The sequence below is a fragment of the Xenopus laevis genome, chromosome 7S, assembly GCF_017654675.1.
Source record: "Xenopus laevis strain J_2021 chromosome 7S, Xenopus_laevis_v10.1, whole genome shotgun sequence".
Lineage (NCBI taxonomy): Eukaryota > Metazoa > Chordata > Amphibia > Anura > Pipidae > Xenopus > Xenopus laevis.
The window spans coordinates 89119540-89136724 of NC_054384.1; the positions used below are offsets into that span (position 1 = coordinate 89119540).

Genomic DNA, 17185 nt, shown 5'->3' on the forward strand with positions numbered 1-17185 from the left:
TGAGAGCTGCTGACTTTGGGAAGGCATGGACGTTTAAGGGGCCCTGGCCACCAATTTTCTCATAATGTGGGGGGTCATAGCCACCAATATTTTTTAATGGGGGGGCCCTGGCCACAAATGTTTTTTATGGGGGGCCCTGACCACCAATATCTTTTTATTTTTTATTAACATGTGGGAACCCTAGCCACCAATATTTTTTTTGTTTTTTTACTGTGTGGTGGGGGGCGGACCTGTAGGTGGGGCATGCGGTAGGTGCAGCCCAGGGGGCCCAGGAAATTTTGTCAAATGGGGCCCTGTGATTTCTGATGGCGGTCCTGGCAGCAATAAAATGCCTCCTTAGCTTTCTTTCTTCTTTAATGGGTAACAGATAATAATAGCAGCAAGGGAGAGAAAGTGAGGGATTAAAGTTGTTGGAGGGGGGGAGACGTATTTGAGGATGATGATGAGAGAGACAATAGCAGTGAGTGGAAGGAGCTGATTCTATACACACACACTATATGAATAACACTGAAATCTAGGACGTCCCTGGAAAGCCCGAGTCTATAAATATGCACGGATTCTCTATTCCTCGGGAGGCTTCTCCGAGCTCCGGCTACAAAATCCACCCAGAGGAATTTCTCTTCCTTCCCCGCGTCACTTGCGACTAGAATTAGCGGCTGAATAAAGCGCAGCGCGAATACGCACTGTCTGCAGACTGGATTGATGGAGGATACGCGGCATCCTACAGGCAGAACATCCCTAATTTGTCCTGAGGGGGGTGACCTGTCTGTGAAATCCCCTCCTCTTCTCTGTCTGCTCACAGGCTCCTGTCGGAGGGGATTGGACTGAGCTCCTTGTTCTAATCATGGGAACTGGATAAACGCTCACATCCACCTCTCTGAGCTCCCAAAAATCCATCAGCGCTTTGGATCTCACTGACTGTGAACAACGACAAACAGCTGCACATTCTACGCTCCAGGCTGCCGGCAACTTTCTCTCATTGTCATTTCAACTTGCAGCGACACAATGACCCTTTCTTCTTCTCCCTGAGACTTTGTCGCGCAGTGTCGCACGCATGGCTGTACAAGGAGCAGGCTAGCGACACTCACTTCTTCTCGGTGGTTTTTGGAAGAAAGAAAACTTTGGTTAAAAAAAAAAAACAACAAACTGGAATTTCTCAGTCTTTGTTTGGAACGTGAGTTGAGAAGGTGGATCATGTTACCTACAATGTGCGTCCAGATGATGATGATGATGCCTTTTCTACTGCTGCTGCTTCTTCCTCTAGAGATGTGCTCAGCAACAGATGGAATCCACCTTCAGCCCTATATGTGAGTATATATATTTGTTATTTGCATATTATAGTGCAGGAAAGTAACCCAGCACATGCTTATTTATACAACTTAGTTACTATCCCCTGCAGAGCTGACAATCAAATTCTCTTACCACAGGCTCATACACACTGCAGTCAATTTAGATACTGATTCATATACCAATATTATCATTTGGGGTTGTCCAGCCTCCCATTCACCAGTTTTTGTTCTGCAACACTAATGGGGCAGGTTTATCAAGGGTCAAAGTGAATTCGAGGGAATTTTCAAATTCAAAGTAATTTTTTTGGATACTTCGACCATTGAATAGGATACTACGACTTCGATTCGAAGTAAAATCGTTTGAATATTCAACCATTCGATAATCGAAGTACTGTCTCTTTAAAAAAACTTCGACTTCAATACTTCGCCAAATTAAACCTGCCGAACTGCTATGTTAGCCTATGGGGACCTTCTAGAGCATTTTTGGAAGTCAAAGTAAAATCATCCGATCGGTCGCTGAAATCCTTCAAATTGTTCAATTCGAACGATTTTACTTCGACTGCAGGATACCCAAATTCGATGAAAAAACGTCAACTTCGATATTCGAAGACAAAGTATTTCAATTCGATGGTTGAATTTCGAAGTATTTTTAACCTCGAAAATCGACCCTTAATATATCTGCCCCTATCAAAGGTCGAGATGAATTTTCAAATGAAAAAAATTAGAATTTCAAGCTATTTTTTGTGTACTTCGACTAGGGAATAGTCCAAGTTTGATGAGAATTTGAAAAAAATTAGAATAACGAAATTTATCATGTACTGCCTCTTTAAAAATTTGACTTCGACCAGCTGCCGAAGTGCTGTTTTAGCCTTTTGGGGACCACCTAGAACCTGTATGGAGGCAATTGGGGGAGTTTGGGAAATCAAAGTTCGAAGTTAAAAAAACTTAGAATCGTAGTAGATCGTACGATTCGAAGTAGGCCGAATTCGGGCTACTTCGACCCCAAAAAACTTCGACCACCATTTGGTTGGTCTTTTTGAATTCAAAGTTCAAAGTTTTTTTAATTTCGACCTTTGATAAATCTGCCCCTATCAAAGGTCGAGGTGAATTTTCGAATTCGCCATCTAAAACCTGCCGAATTGCTGTTTTAGCCTGTGAGAGACCTCCTAGAACCTATTTGGAGTCAATTGGTGGACTTTGAAAAAAATCTTTAAGTTTTTTTTTGGGAAAAACTTTGAATTGAATTCGATTGAATGCGATATTCCTTTGATTCCTACGATACGAATACGGCCAAATACGGACCTATTCTATCAAAAAAAAAACTTTGACTTAATTTCAGTTGGTCTTTTTGAATTCGAATTTCGAAGTTTTTTTCTATTTGAAATTCGACCCTTGATAAATATGCCCCTAACCTTTCACTGATATCCTCCTGCTGCTGGGAGTTGCAGTTTGATGAGAGCCAGAGGAACAGGTTGGGCACCCCACTTTTTCAAGGATAAATAAACATTAAAAATAAGTGAATGCAAAATTGATGAGGGTGCTATTCTAAGCACTTTTGCAATGTACATTCATTATTTATTCTTTTTACATTCCAAGATATTAAAGGATACATGTACTGTTAAAGGATAAGTAAACCTTAAAAATAAGTGAATGTAAAATTAACGAGGGTGCTATTCTAAGCACTTTTGCCAAGTTATTTCCTGACCAGTCTGACCACCAAGTAGTCAAGGATGTTGTCAGGAGAAAGAAAGAGGCTGCTCTGATGTTCTTCTGGTTAGGAAAGATTTAAGAGAGGTTTCTAATTTTTTTTCCTAACCAGAAGAACATCAAAGCAGCCTCTTTTTGACAATTTCCTTGACTACTTGGTGGTCAGACAATGACCAGCAGGTGGCGGTGTTGTAACAAAATTAATTCATGTTAACAGTACATGTATCCTTTAATATCTTGGAATTTAAAAAGAATAAATAATGAATGGTTAAAAAAAGAAATCTGCGAATTATAGTCCAACAACCCAATGTTTATAAACATCTTGCAACTGCAAAATGTAGCTTGCTGAAAAAGATCTCCATAACAAGCCCCCCACAGTGGGATTAAAGAGTTTGCATATATTCCCAGTATTACAGGGGATTTTTACTTTTTTTCTTATCATCAGTGTCACTGCAATATGTCTTTAAATGGTCTGGTATTTTATAAATGAACATGCCTTGCTCTCTAATTGAATAGAAGGAGCCGCTACAGTGAGACACTTTGTGACAGGCAGAGAGACAGCTGCAGAGAGAACTTCACCTAAGGCACTTCTAGGGAGAGAATTCAGGTTTTCTTCCTTCCAGAAATTCCTAGTTTATGTTCAGCAGTTTAGCTGCCTATCAAAGCAACGTCTTCTTAGTCCAATTGCATTTCATCTGCAGCAAGAGGAAGAGAGATCTGCTTTGCTTCCCCTTGAATTGATGCAGTTGTTGCTTGGGTGCTTTGTAAAGCTGCTTTGTATTAAAGTCGCCGGTGTTGGTACCACTAAGCAAGTGATACACATTCTGAGTCTCTGGGTTCCCCATACCTTCTGTCAATAAGTACAGGTATGAGATCTGTTATCCGCAAACCCATTATCCAGAAAGCTCTTAATTATAGAAAGGTCGTCTCCCACAGACTCCATTTTATACAAATAATCCAAGTTTTTTAAAAACAATTTCCTTTCTCTCTGTAATAATAAAACAGTAGCTTGTACTTAAGCCAAACTAAGATATAATTAATCCTTATTGGAAGCAGAATCAGCCTATTTGGTTTATTTAATATTCACATGATTTTCTAGTAGACTTAAGGTATGAAGATCCAACTTACAGAAAGATCCATTATCCAAAAAATGGTCCATAAAACTGCTCAGTGAGTCAATTTGCGACGTGCGCTCATCCAAAGCTGTAACATTAGCCTGTGTGCTGCAAGTCTAGATTGCCTTTAAAAGGGCAACAACTTTCCCAATTGCCTTTTTAAATGTTTTCTCTAGCACCCACTCATACGGGATGCTGCTGATAGTGTAAGATCTATTGCTCCTTCCAGGGGCATACCTACAGAGGAAGCAGACCCTGGGACTGCCGGGCACCCAGAGATATAGGGGCCAAATGAGCAAGGCCAATATCAGAAATCACAACCAAGGGCAACCACAGCCCTTTAGAAGTAAATATCTGTATCTCTGAAGATGCCCCAGTAGCTCCCCATCTTCTTTTCTGCTGATTCACTGCACATGCTCTGTGCTTGTGTCACTTACTGAGCTTAGGGGCCGAATAAAAATATACAGTACACATATAATATAAATGTCACAGTATAAGGCTGATTACAAATTAATATGGATAATTACTACATGGCAGCACAGAAACCAGTGCAATTAGCACCATAATTTAATAATCAGCCCTGTTGCATCAGCTTATATTACAGGCCAACCTCATTTTCTGCTGGATAAATTGCGGCTTCTCGACAGCTGCTCAGAGCCCACTGAGCATGTGAATGTCGCAGACACTTTCCAAGATAGCGACCCCCCTGTGATAAGTTTGAAGTCCTGGACCATTGCTACTATTGACAAGCTGAAACTTTAGTCTGGTGCATTAAGTTCAATATATAAAACACAGCATGTTTAGCCCTATTCATTTTTAGGGTTTAGTTCTCCTTTAAAGGTCTTCATTCTCCTCTTGTTCGGCTCCATTCGGTGCATTCTCCTCTTCTTCGGCTTTTGGATCCTTTTGGCGGCTTTCAAGTCCTTCCAGTGGCTTCAGATCTTTTTGGTGACTTCGGATCCCTTTGTCAGATTCGGATCTTTTCGGCGGCTTTCGGGTCCATTCGGTCCTTTGCGCTTCAAAAAACGTCGGGCCTGGTACAGCTGTACACGCTGTGCCCCCCTGATAGCGGCCCTGCCCATGAGTCTCTAATAGTGATGGGCGAATAAATTCGGCAGGCATGGATTCTCAAAACTGTGTTGAAAATTCATCTGTGAAAAATCCACCGTGACAAAAAAATTGTTGCACGTCAAAATTATATCACAAATTTTCTCTATTCCCCATCACCAGTCCCTAATTAATGAGCAATTTAAACATATATTTGTATAAGAGAACAACCTCTAGATATGTTGGGGGCTCTAAAATTAATTTGCTGTTGAGCCCAGTATCATCTAGTTACACCACTGGCTCCTTCCTACATGTCAGACTTGCAACTGATCCTTATAATATTCTGTGTTGACATAATAAAGACTTGCATCAATTAGCATCTAATGTTTCTACACTAGCCCTTGTGTATGAACATCTTTCTTTCAACTACAAAGCTTAGGACCCCTACATACACATCAGTTACATGTTTTTGTGAAGTCTAGAACCCCTTCATGCATTGGCACGGGGAGGTGTAACACACCATCAGGTATATCTTCACTGACTCTGTACAATTTAGCACCCCTTTCCGCAAGTGGCTTTTGTCAGGTCTAGAACCACTTAATACTAGTCAGTGCTACCCAGTAAGGTCTAGAACTCTTTAAGGGGTTGTTCACCTATAAATGAACTTGAAGTAAGATGTACAAAGAGGATGAATTCTGAGGCAATTTGCAATTGGTTTTAATTTTTTTATTATTTGTGTTTATTCAGCAGCTCTCCAATTTCAGCCATCTGGTTGCTAGGGTCCAAATTACCCTAGCAACCATGCACTGATTTAAATAAGAGACCAGAATATAGATAGGAGAGCAATAAAGGAGAGAATATAAATACAAAGGAGCAATAACAATAAATGTGCAGCCTTACAGAGCATTTGTTTTTTTAGACGGGGTCAGTGACCCTTATTTGAAAGCTGAAAAGACAAATAATTAAAAAACTGTAAAAAAGAAAAAAATGAAGTCCAATTGAAAAATTGCTTAGAATTAGCCATTCTATGCTATTAAAAGTATACTAAAAGTTAACTTAAAGGTGAACCACCCATTTAAAGCATGCCTTGCTGCCACTGTATGGTCTGGAATAGAATGACACAGATTCACAGTATAGAATAACACAGATATCAGTGCTGCCACTACCTCTTCATACATGTCACTGATGCTACTATAAGTCTAGGTCTCCTTTATACATGTCTTTACTGCCACTGCAATTGTCTATAGCCCTTCACACTTCTCTGTGCTGTAAGGTCTACACATATGAAGCAACCGATGTAGTTAAAAGCCTTTATTTTACTTACTCATAGGCCTTGCCTATGAGTAAGTATCCTCGGATACAAAACGCATAAGGATCGTTTGTTTTAGCTGTTTTTGAATAAAGGCTTTTAACTACATTGGTTGGCTCTTGGACTGCGTGCTTCTTTGCTATCTATTCATTGAATTACTCCCCAAGCTACGGGTTCGGGGCGCTGCACCTTACATCTTCGGTGAGTTTCCACTTACATAAGATTGCTGTGAATATTTATCGTATGCTATATACTGGTAAAAGCTACACCCGACCACGATAGGGTTGTACACCTGGGTCCTACTCTGCATTGGGTCAGCCACTAATTGTATAATATATATTTGGGGATCAAGCCGCTGTTTTTTTCTTGTATCTACACATATGAAGGTCTAAACCTTCATATGTTGTACATCTTTTCAGCCATAAGGAAGGTCTGTTACAGCATTGACGTATAAAGGGGTACGGTCTAGTAATTCATAACAGCCAATCAAAATGTAGCATTATTAGATTCAAGCTGCCAATGTGGGCCCTTCAGGGGCCCTCCTAACCAATATCTAGCTAAATATCAACCAGATATTGATTGGCCGTTTCAGTGTCAGGAGGTGCCTGAGATTCCTCCCGCAATGCTGCACAATTGTGCTCTATTGGACTAGAACAGCCGAATTTTGGGTTTAAAAACCGTAATAAAACTTGTTAGGTGCTGCCACTTGAGGGAGGTTTTTCAACCTCTTTGGTGCAGCGCCCCGGACGCTTGGGCAGGTTGATGTATTCCTCACTCCAATGGCTTGTGTTCTTTTTATTATAATTTGATCAGTTAGCTCTAGGGCCAAATGATCAGATTTGCCTGATATTGCCCCGGTTTAAGGTGGCCATAGAGGCAAAGATAATATTGTATGAAATGAATTTTCGTACGATATTCGGTGCGTGTATGGTGGAAAAAGAGCCGACCGATATCGGCAGAAGACTTGGATATCGGTTGTTATCGGGCTGGATTAAAATTTCGATCGGGTGCTTTTGAAGGCACCCAAACATCAGCCATTGTTGTTGTATGGCCAGCGTAGCTTGCACCCTGTTTGAAGAGGGTTAATTGACCTGGTGACAATCTTTTATTACCCCTCATACTGTATAGGTTCTTCTCTTAACTAACCAGCAGGTTATAAAATATCATGGCTGTGGGATGGACTATATTATGTTGATTATGTTGTATGTCATGTTGCCTGGGATGTTGCTATCCTAATTGTGTTGATAGCTTTACTTGGTGTGTAAGAGATACTTCAGAAGTTGGGTTTAGGAGAAAGTTCAATTCAAATCAATAATAGGTTTTTATTATTGATATGGGATCTTTTATCCAGAAACCTGTTATCCAGAAAGCTCTGATTTACAGGAAATCCATTTTAATCCATTTTAAGTAAATAAATCTAATTTTTAAAAATGATTTCCTTTTTCTGTAATAATACAACAGTGCCATGTACTTGAGCTACATGAATCCATATTGGCGGAGAAACAATCCTACTTGGTTTATATGATTTTTAGCAGACTTAAGGAATGGAACTAACCCATATCCAGAAGACTTAATCATTCCAGATAATAGATCCTGTACCTGTACATATCATAATGAAAGAGGCACAATAATCAATCAATCAATCCATTTTTGTTGTATAGAATGTTATAAAATGAGGAGATTTAATTGGGGTGTTTGTGGGTTCTTCTCCTATGGTGTAGTCTCCATGTTAATAGCTGAAAATTATATTCACTAGTATACTGCAGACTGCAGAATTTAAGAAAGGAGCAGTGAATGGTGAGACAAAGATTTCTATAACGTCTTTGTGGTGCAGGAAAATCTGTTGGCAAATTGGCTTATGAAAAAGTAATTTAGACCAGAGAGTCATTCAGACGACATTGATAGATTATTCAACTGTCAAACTGAATATGTTCAATTGGGTGGCAAAGTTTTGGGGATAATATTGTTAGGCACTTTACAGATGAATATATTCTGTGTTGCTTTCTGTACCTGTGCGTAGACTGGTGTTACATCGGCCATTGTGTCTGATGTTATGTATAAGCTTGTTGTGGCAGTAGGCTGTGTATGCAGTGCACTTTTAATGCTCTGGGCTCTGCTTTATGTGTGATATAACTAGCAAAGAAAGAGGGGATTGACAACAAGCAGAGGAGCAGAATGGGGAGAGGGGTTTTGGGGGACAGGAATATTTATCTCATGGGACTGTTTTTCTGGATAACTGTGTAAAAGTGTTTAACACCTAAAAAGGAGTAAATGTAATTGTTTAGTATTTCACATATTTAACAAGGAGCAGTGGAGACCAAACATGCCAAAAATCACCAAATGTTCTTTTTGCATGTATAGTAAAAAGCATTGGTATGCATAAAAAAATTGTATATACTAATATACACTATTACTAGCTTACAACAAGTCTATTGAAACCAATGTTACAGAAACAGCTGCTGTAAAAAGCAGGTTATTTTGTACCTTTTTATAAATGTTTCCTTAGGTTCTGTTAAGCACTTTTCCCCATGTGTCATGCTGTCCTTGTATGACCTAAGTATGGTTGCTACCTCAACCTGGGTACACCATGTTCCTTGTGTATAACAATTGGTTGGTAATAGTAGAGTTTGAGGGATTGCACTGGATTATTAGGACTCATTGTGTAGCTGTATGAGATGGAGAAATAAATTGACCTTTTCATAATCTTTGAGGACTTTTGAGAGCCTAGCACCTACGGGCAAGAGAAGCAAGGAGATACAGTATCTCCTGATCTCCTGTGTTGTGGTCAGTGATGTTCCAACTAGAGTGCTTTGTGGTATATTACCATTTTGGGGGTTAGAAAGTAGGGATGCACTGAATCCACTATTTTGGATTTGGCCTGACTCCCAAATCCTTTGTGAAAGATTCGGCCGAATACCGGACCGAATCTGAATCCTAATTTGCATATGCATTTTTTTACTTCCTTTTTTTTTGTTTTGTGACAAAAAGTCAATAGATTTCCATCCTTGCCCTTAATTTTCATATGCAAATTAGGGTTCGGATTCGGTTCGGCTGGCCAGAAGGATTCAGCCGAATCTGAATCCTGCTGAAAAAGGCTGACTCCTGGCCAAATCCTGGATTCGGTGCATCGCTATTAGAACGAGACCTTTCCAACTTCGCGTCATCACAAACATCAGTAATCATTGCCTCACAGTTTACAGAAATTCTTCTCCTGAATATCTCTCGTGAAAAGAAGACTCCCAAGTGTTTCTTGCACTACCCATTTCAGGTCTCTTTAGGGTCAGTCCACACGAGCAGATTTGGGGAGATTAGTCGCCCCATCGACAAATCGCCTCTTCTTCTGGACGACAATCTCCCCGAACTGCCTTCCCCCTGCCCCCCGCCGGCTAAATTTAAAATCGCCTGTGGCAATGCACACGCGACGCTTCGTTTCAGAAGTCGTCCGCAGTTGCCTCACGAGGAAACTTTGGAAAACGCAGTGGCGCGTGTGCATTGCCGCAGGTGATTTTCATTTTAGCCGGGAGAGGGCAGTTCGGGCAGATTGTCACCCCAAAGAAGAGGCGATTTGTTGCTGGGGCGACTAATCTCCCCAAATCTGCTCGTGTGTACTGACCCTTAAAAGCATGGAGATAGCATTGTCTTTGCAGGGTACAATGTTTAATCCCCAAAGAATCTTGTAGCAGATACTGGTGTGGGAACAGCTTATTATCTTTTAACTACAAGCTGTTAAAGTTGTGGTCCTCTGTTGGTGAGCCACTACGGGAAGAACAACTAGGACACATTGAACACAGCGGGATTGTACGGATCTTACATTTGTGCCATATGAAATGGGGATCTCGAGGGATATCGTATTTTTATTTAAAAACCTGCATGGTTCTCCATCTTCTGAAGGAGCTTTTTTATCACTGATGTTGAAAGTTATTTCAGCACAAAGCTTTTCTGGAGAGGATTGGGGAGTATGTTTTTCATTGCCTTTTTATTTAGGAACGTTGTGTTGCTACCGCAGAACAAATGTCTTGTGCCATTAGCTTGAAACTAAAAGCTGTTAACATTAGAAAGTGAGCGGGAATTTTCCATTGGTGATATTATTTTGGAGAATGGCCTAGCCACAGGCAGCAACACACAAACGTCTCTAATCTAAAGCATAACTTGGAGTTTTTATCTAATACATATTGTCAGCCCTATTGTCAGATATACGGATATACTTGTGAGCTGTAGGTAACCGCCCAACAGATATGACATTAAGCACCATAATTACCACCTTCATCAATTTAGAGGATATTCCTTCTAATTTACTTATTTCCCATGGTCTTTTTGTCCTTTTTTTAAGAACTGAAAAATGGTCAGATGTATTGTGATTTTCCTGGGACCAGAAAACAGATCTTAGTCTTGGCTATTACTCTGCAATTACTGCTATTACTAATGGCGCATGGGGGTATTCCTAGCTTTTTTGCCACGTATGTGATTTCTAATTCGGAAAATGGGAACCAAAACACTGGGAATTGCCCCTTAGTTAACTGCGGACAATAATTGGGGAAGTTCTAAGATGTCGCCATGTTGTTTTGGCCACCACACTATAATTAGATTGCAGAATTCCTTTGAATACATCCTTAAATGAAAACTGGAACTAAAGGGAAAAAAAATTCATGGTGATGAAATAATCATCTGCCAGCTAACTGTATTCTTGCCTTTTATCTGTGGAGAAAACTTCTACCACAACTGAATTGGCAGAGATTTCTCTGTGGCTGCCCTACACTTTCCATTTTGTTGGGAGTCATAGAGTTGTACAGCTTCTAGAACTGCAGCAATTTTGGAACATAGACCCCAATTCATTTGACTTTGTTTAAATCTGTCCCTTGCATGCCAAAGGATGATATACTGTATTTAAAAAAAGGGTATTAGTGTGAGATTTGTTTTGATGCCTTTCTATGTTTGGACAGATTCACTCTGCTTCTCTCCTAATGATAATGTACTAAATGGAATAGATAGAGTAAAAAAACTGTCAGTCACAGGATGGGGCTCCTGTAGAGCCATTAGCAAAGCATATCTCAGTGCTAGCATCTGAAGCTGTACAAAACATGTCTCATATTCAAGTTTTTCTTTCTTTGGAATGTGTGAGTAATTTGTATTCCTCCTGCCAGGTTAATCACTACATGAAGATTTATGGCCAATGTGCCATGATACACTCCTGCAGTTTGATTGGTATGGCTGCCTGGAAGAGACACTCAGCATCATCAGTGCCAAACCTGTAAGAATTCCCTGGCAAACCACAAGCCCTGTATTTATTAAAGAGAGAAAAATGTGTAGACGTCAGTAGAATATTTTCTGCCAATATATTTAATCTGTTCTGTTTTGTCTTAGAAAGGCTCCGGTTTGCCTCGACTCTCTCCATGGCTTAAGGTGGCCATAGACACACAGATCCTATCGTACGAATTGAGGATTCGTACGATTTTCGGATCGTGTGTGGTGTGTGCCGACATCTGTCGTCCGGCGTAGATCGGTCATTTGGTCAGGTTTGATTTTAACCCGACTGATCCCGCCGGAGTCCATGGCACATCGTAATCACATCGTTCGGCCATAAGGCCGAACAATCAGATTACCCCCAATATAGCCATACTCGTTAATGGCATATCAGGGAAAGATCCACTTATTTGGCGATGTTGCCAAACGAGCGGATCTTTTGTGTCTATGGCCACCTTTAGTCTTTTGGGCTCTCCTGGAACATTATGCCAAAAATAATTGTTTTTGGACGAACTTCTTTGCAGGTGATACTTTCCCTGCATGAGTGTAAATTCATCAAAGCAAAGTTCTCAATCATGTGTAGAAGCCTAGGTTTGGGAAACAGGCGTCCGTCGTTTGCGGTTATGAATGGAATTTTTGTGTTATGAGCAGAGATCTTATTTCACAGAATGTTTCTGAGTGTAATCTTTAACCATTTTTTTTGGAAAAGAAAAGAAAGGCAGTGCAGTTTCAATAACCCCCGGTAACTGATTCTTTTGCAAGAGTAAAGGGCTGATCAGAAGAAATATCTGTGGGAATATTTTTAATTACAGTGGACTCGCTTGATTTAACGAGGTTTAAAATATAAATCTTGAAATGATTTGCAGGGACTTTGTCATGTGCTTATGCTACTGCAGTATTAAGGGCTATGGTGCTTTCCAACCTCTTGTGTTGGAAATCAAAGTACCATGAATTGTCACAGATAGCAGTTAAAAGACTTAATATACAGGGTCAGGCTGGCCAACACCAAAGGATCTCCTAGAGAGTCCAAGTCTAGAACCATTCCCATCAGCCCTTATTTGTACAATAATCTTATGTAACTTCATATGGCACTTTCTTAATCTCAGGGGCAGATTTACTAAGGTTCGAGTGAATTTTCGAAGTACAAAACTTCGAATTTCTAAGTAATTTTTTGGATACTTCGACCATCGAATAGAATACTACGACTTCGAATTTACTTCGACTTAGATCCGAAGTAAAAATCGTTCGAATATTCGACCATTCGATAATCGAAGTACTGTATATGTTGAAATTGCTCATTATTTAGGGACTCATGGGGCCCCTACACCTAATGGGGCCCCCCTGCAGCCGCAGTGTCTGCTTCCTCTGTACTTACACCCCTGGGTATGCACCATATCTATTATATTTAGATCTAGCAGAATACCAAATACAATTTAGTATTTGTATACATACATTAACATACATATTTTTAACAAAAATATGGTGCCTATTTTTTTAAGTCACACAAAATAAGTTTTGAATTGTGTCCAGTTGAAGACTAAATTCATGATTTGACCAATCCCTGCCCTTTCAATTTGCCTGAATACTAAAACCTAGATTCTCTGTATCCCCCAAAACAGCAGGAGATTTGTAAGTCTTGTATTATTGGATCTCAACATCAGTGAGAAACCCCTAACTCACAAATTACTGCTTGGAAAAAGAAAGCATAAAATCACCATCTTTTAATGAAATTTTGGTTACCGCTGGATACCTTTTAATTAACATTCCCGTTTGCCTGAGAAGAGCAAGCAACATGGCACTCATAATCATATAAAACAATGTGAATAAATAAGGCTGTCTGTGCAGAATAACTTACAGAAAAAAATGAAATGAAATGAACTTGGGCCCCTCTGCTCAAAAATCAGGGACAGACTAGCTGAAATCCATAGCTATGGTTGTGCAACATAACTCACGTGTAATTAAAGTACCAGCAATAACTCTTAACAGCGGCTTGAAATAAAAATACAAGTTGCAGCACATCATCAGTAACTGGTGAAATGCCCCAGAGCAATGGTACCTTTGAAATAGTATTTGTTTTTCCATAAAGAATGTTTTAACCTGAGAAGGTATCGTTGTGTATATGTTTGTGTTCTAGAGAGAGCAACTAATGCTGTAACAAAAACTCATAAAGTGTTCAAGACCAGGTTCCACACAGAACCACTATGTATTTAGGGGATTGGTTGTGAAATATTGGGCAAACAGCAAAAAACTGGTACAATTTGCCAATATTCTGCTTTCACCCAAGGATTCTAGTATCTTCTAGTACAGTGCTGTCCAACTTCTATGGTACCGAGGGCCAAAATTTTACTGGCCTATGTGGTGGAGGGCCGATAATGGAAGTCAGTGTTGGCCACTCCCCCTTTTAAACCACACCCACTGTAAACCACACCCATGTTACCACAAGAACTTTTAAGATCATATCCACATTAACAGTGGTAGCACACGAAAAAACCAAATGGTTGGTGCTCACTGCAGGGAAATCCCTCATCACTCATATGTGAAAAATTGAAGTCATGTTAAAACATACCCTTAAATCCATATGCCTCATCCTCCCCTGCGGATAATACAACAACCCCCCAACACATGATTAAACACCTTAGGGGCCCCTAACAATAATTTCCAAATGCTAATAACCCGAAGAATAAAACCCTAACGGGCTTACATCCCACTGGTAGAGTAGGGCAAGCAGATAATGGCACACACAAGCAGCACTGGGCAAGCAGAGAATGGCACACCCAAGCAGCACTGGGCAAGCACAGAATGGCACACACAAGCAGCACTGGGCAAGCAGAGAATGGCACACACAAGCAGCCAGGTCCGGACTGAGAATTAAAATAGGCCCTTGCATTTCAGATACACAGAGGCCCAATCAGTCCAAATAGCCCCCACCAGCCAACTAAATACTGACTTTCTATGGCACCTTATAGCAGCCCCTCTGGCATTTGCCAGAACCCACAGATTGCCAGTCTGTGCCTGCAAGCAGCACTTGGCAAGCAGAGAATGGCACACACAAGCAGCACTGGGCAAGTAGAGAATGGCACACACTGGGCAAGTAGAGAATGGCACACACTGGGAGCACTGGGCAAGCAGATAATGGCACACACAGGGAGGGAGGCAGAATAGAGCAGGAGACAAGGAAAGCTCTCAGTCTAATATGTACTACATACAGTGACACAGTGCTGGTGCCCCATTAGCATTTTGAATAAGGTGTGAACAGGTGAACAATGTGGGCAGTTTCAGTCTGGATCTCAGGTGTGAACAGTACAGACCTTTAGGGGAGTGAACAATAGAGGTGTCACAAGTGTGAACAATACAGGGGGATCACAGGTGTGAACAATACAAGGGATTAGTTTGAGGTTTAAACAATGCAGGGGCCAGGATACCTTTTAAATTTTACATATGTAAACAGACACAGCAGGTAGGTGAGGGCCACAGAAGGCCGCATGCGACCCGCAGGCCGCCAGTTGGACAGCCCTGTTCTAGTACATTTAATAGTTACAGCAATGGCATACAGTTGGCACGGTGCAACAAGGTTGGGCTAAGCACTAACTAGCATATTATGCTTTTCTGTATACCATTTTTATGGATTTGTAGCACAAGGAAACTTAATAAATAAATACCCAGAAATATAACCTATAAACTACCAGGAATAACCGATACAAATCAAAAATGTAGAACACAGAATATTAAAATACTGTTTCCTCAACAGCCTGATGCTTTTGGATGTCTGGAATTGGTTGGGATTGTAGTTTATCTACAGCTGGACGGGGACATGCTAGATAAGCCTGGTATAATCCACAGCCCAATGTATTTGTTAGAAAGATTGCCATTAATAGAATACCATTGTAGAATCTTTTCATGTAGTTGGCCATTGATGGAGCCAACCATAGCTTGTCATCCTATATAACCGTAGTATAAAAAGAGAGGAGTATAAAGCACCTTCCACCGATCAAAAAAACACATATATGGTGTGCAGGGTCAAGGGTTAATGATAAATCCTATAAAACCAACTGTCATGCAGCTTAGCTGGTGTTATAGAACCGGCATCTTCCATGGGAATAGAACACCAGATTTGATCTGATTCTTTCCTTTGAACTCTGTTGGCACTCAAGGTAAACAGGTAAACGTTTCAGTCGCCCTCATATAAGATATGTAAAAATAGTTTTTCCATACTAACCCATTCCGTCTGATTTATTGCTAAACGCTGGGGCAAAACTTGGTTTAAATCCCTTTTGAAAATCCAAAGTGGTACAGGTATGGGATCCGTTATCTGTAAACCCGTCATCCAGAAAGCTCTGAATTACAGAAAGGCTGCCTCCCGTAGACTCCAATTTATTTTTATATTTTTAAAAACGAATTGCGTTCTCTCTGTGATAATAAAACAGTACAACTTGATCCAAACTAGGATAAACAATAATTAATTCTATTGGAAGAACAGTCCATTGGGCTTATTTAATGTTTACATGGTTATGGAAACATTCGTTATCTGGAAAACCCAAGGTCCCGAGCATTCTGGATAATAAGTCCCATACCGTACTATTATACAACATAGCAAGATAAACTGATACCAGCAGTATCTACTATCACCCTTGTGATAACATTATATTGAGGGATCTCTGTATTGCTTACATTTTGTTTCATGATGCCACTTCCTCTGGGGGAAAAAAAGCCTCTTCTAAAAACTCACAGGAAAATCAATAGAGATAAAATTTTGTGTAAAACTGCAATTTTTACAGCCAATTTGACATTGGCCGAATCTGATTTACAATCTTACCTGTCAAACTGCTTGTAGAAACAATTCTTTACTGTTGCCATGGGGCAGCTTTGACTATAAGGGATTTTTGGTTATTACTGTTGCTTTAAATTATAGCTGGCGAGTCTTCATTTGCTTTGATCTCTTGCAGATACAACGGTTGCCTGGAGAAATTCTTAGTCTAGAAGGAAATAAAAGTATTAAATATTGCTAGTATTCAATTTATTAGGGCTTTGCATCAAACACTGGTAACAAACCAAAATCCGCTTAATTCCAGGTGCCATAAAGCGATCATGGAAGCTCCTGACTATCTCTATGTGAATAACTTGATATTATGATTATTTATATGATTTGACATAAAAAGGTTTTGCTCTGTAAATCTGAATCCTCTCACACCCAATGCAATTGTTTTCTTGCCACAGTTACTGCTGCTAAGTAGGTCGGTGTTTTGTCATTTTTGTTGTGCTGTATGAAGCCTATTTGGAACAGTCAAAAGGAAAAAAAAATGGCCTATTAAGTGAAGTATGATATATGAGCATTTAGGAGAAATAATAACTTGTTATACATTTAAATAGATCATTAAGAGGCAGCTTACAGTCTAGGGAACAGAGACTCGGAGCTCAGCGTTCCCAGGTATAGGAAGCAGGAGTGTGAATGTATGGATTCCATGATGAAACGTGATGCC

At 40.1% G+C, this 17185-nt stretch overlaps 1 protein-coding gene across 2 annotated transcripts in view; it reads left to right on the plus strand.

Moving 5' to 3' along the window:
- Window positions 1-285: 285 nt before the first annotated feature.
- Window positions 286-17185, plus strand: part of megf6.S (multiple EGF-like-domains 6 S homeolog) — a 320522-nt gene continuing 303622 nt past the window's right edge. For both annotated transcript variants that reach the window (XM_018228002.2, XM_041571504.1), the window contains exon 1: window positions 286-1307. In XM_018228002.2, the coding sequence (XP_018083491.1) occupies window positions 1195-1307 (113 nt within the window). In that variant the 5' untranslated portion in view covers window positions 286-1194. The remainder of the gene's footprint in view (window positions 1308-17185) is intronic.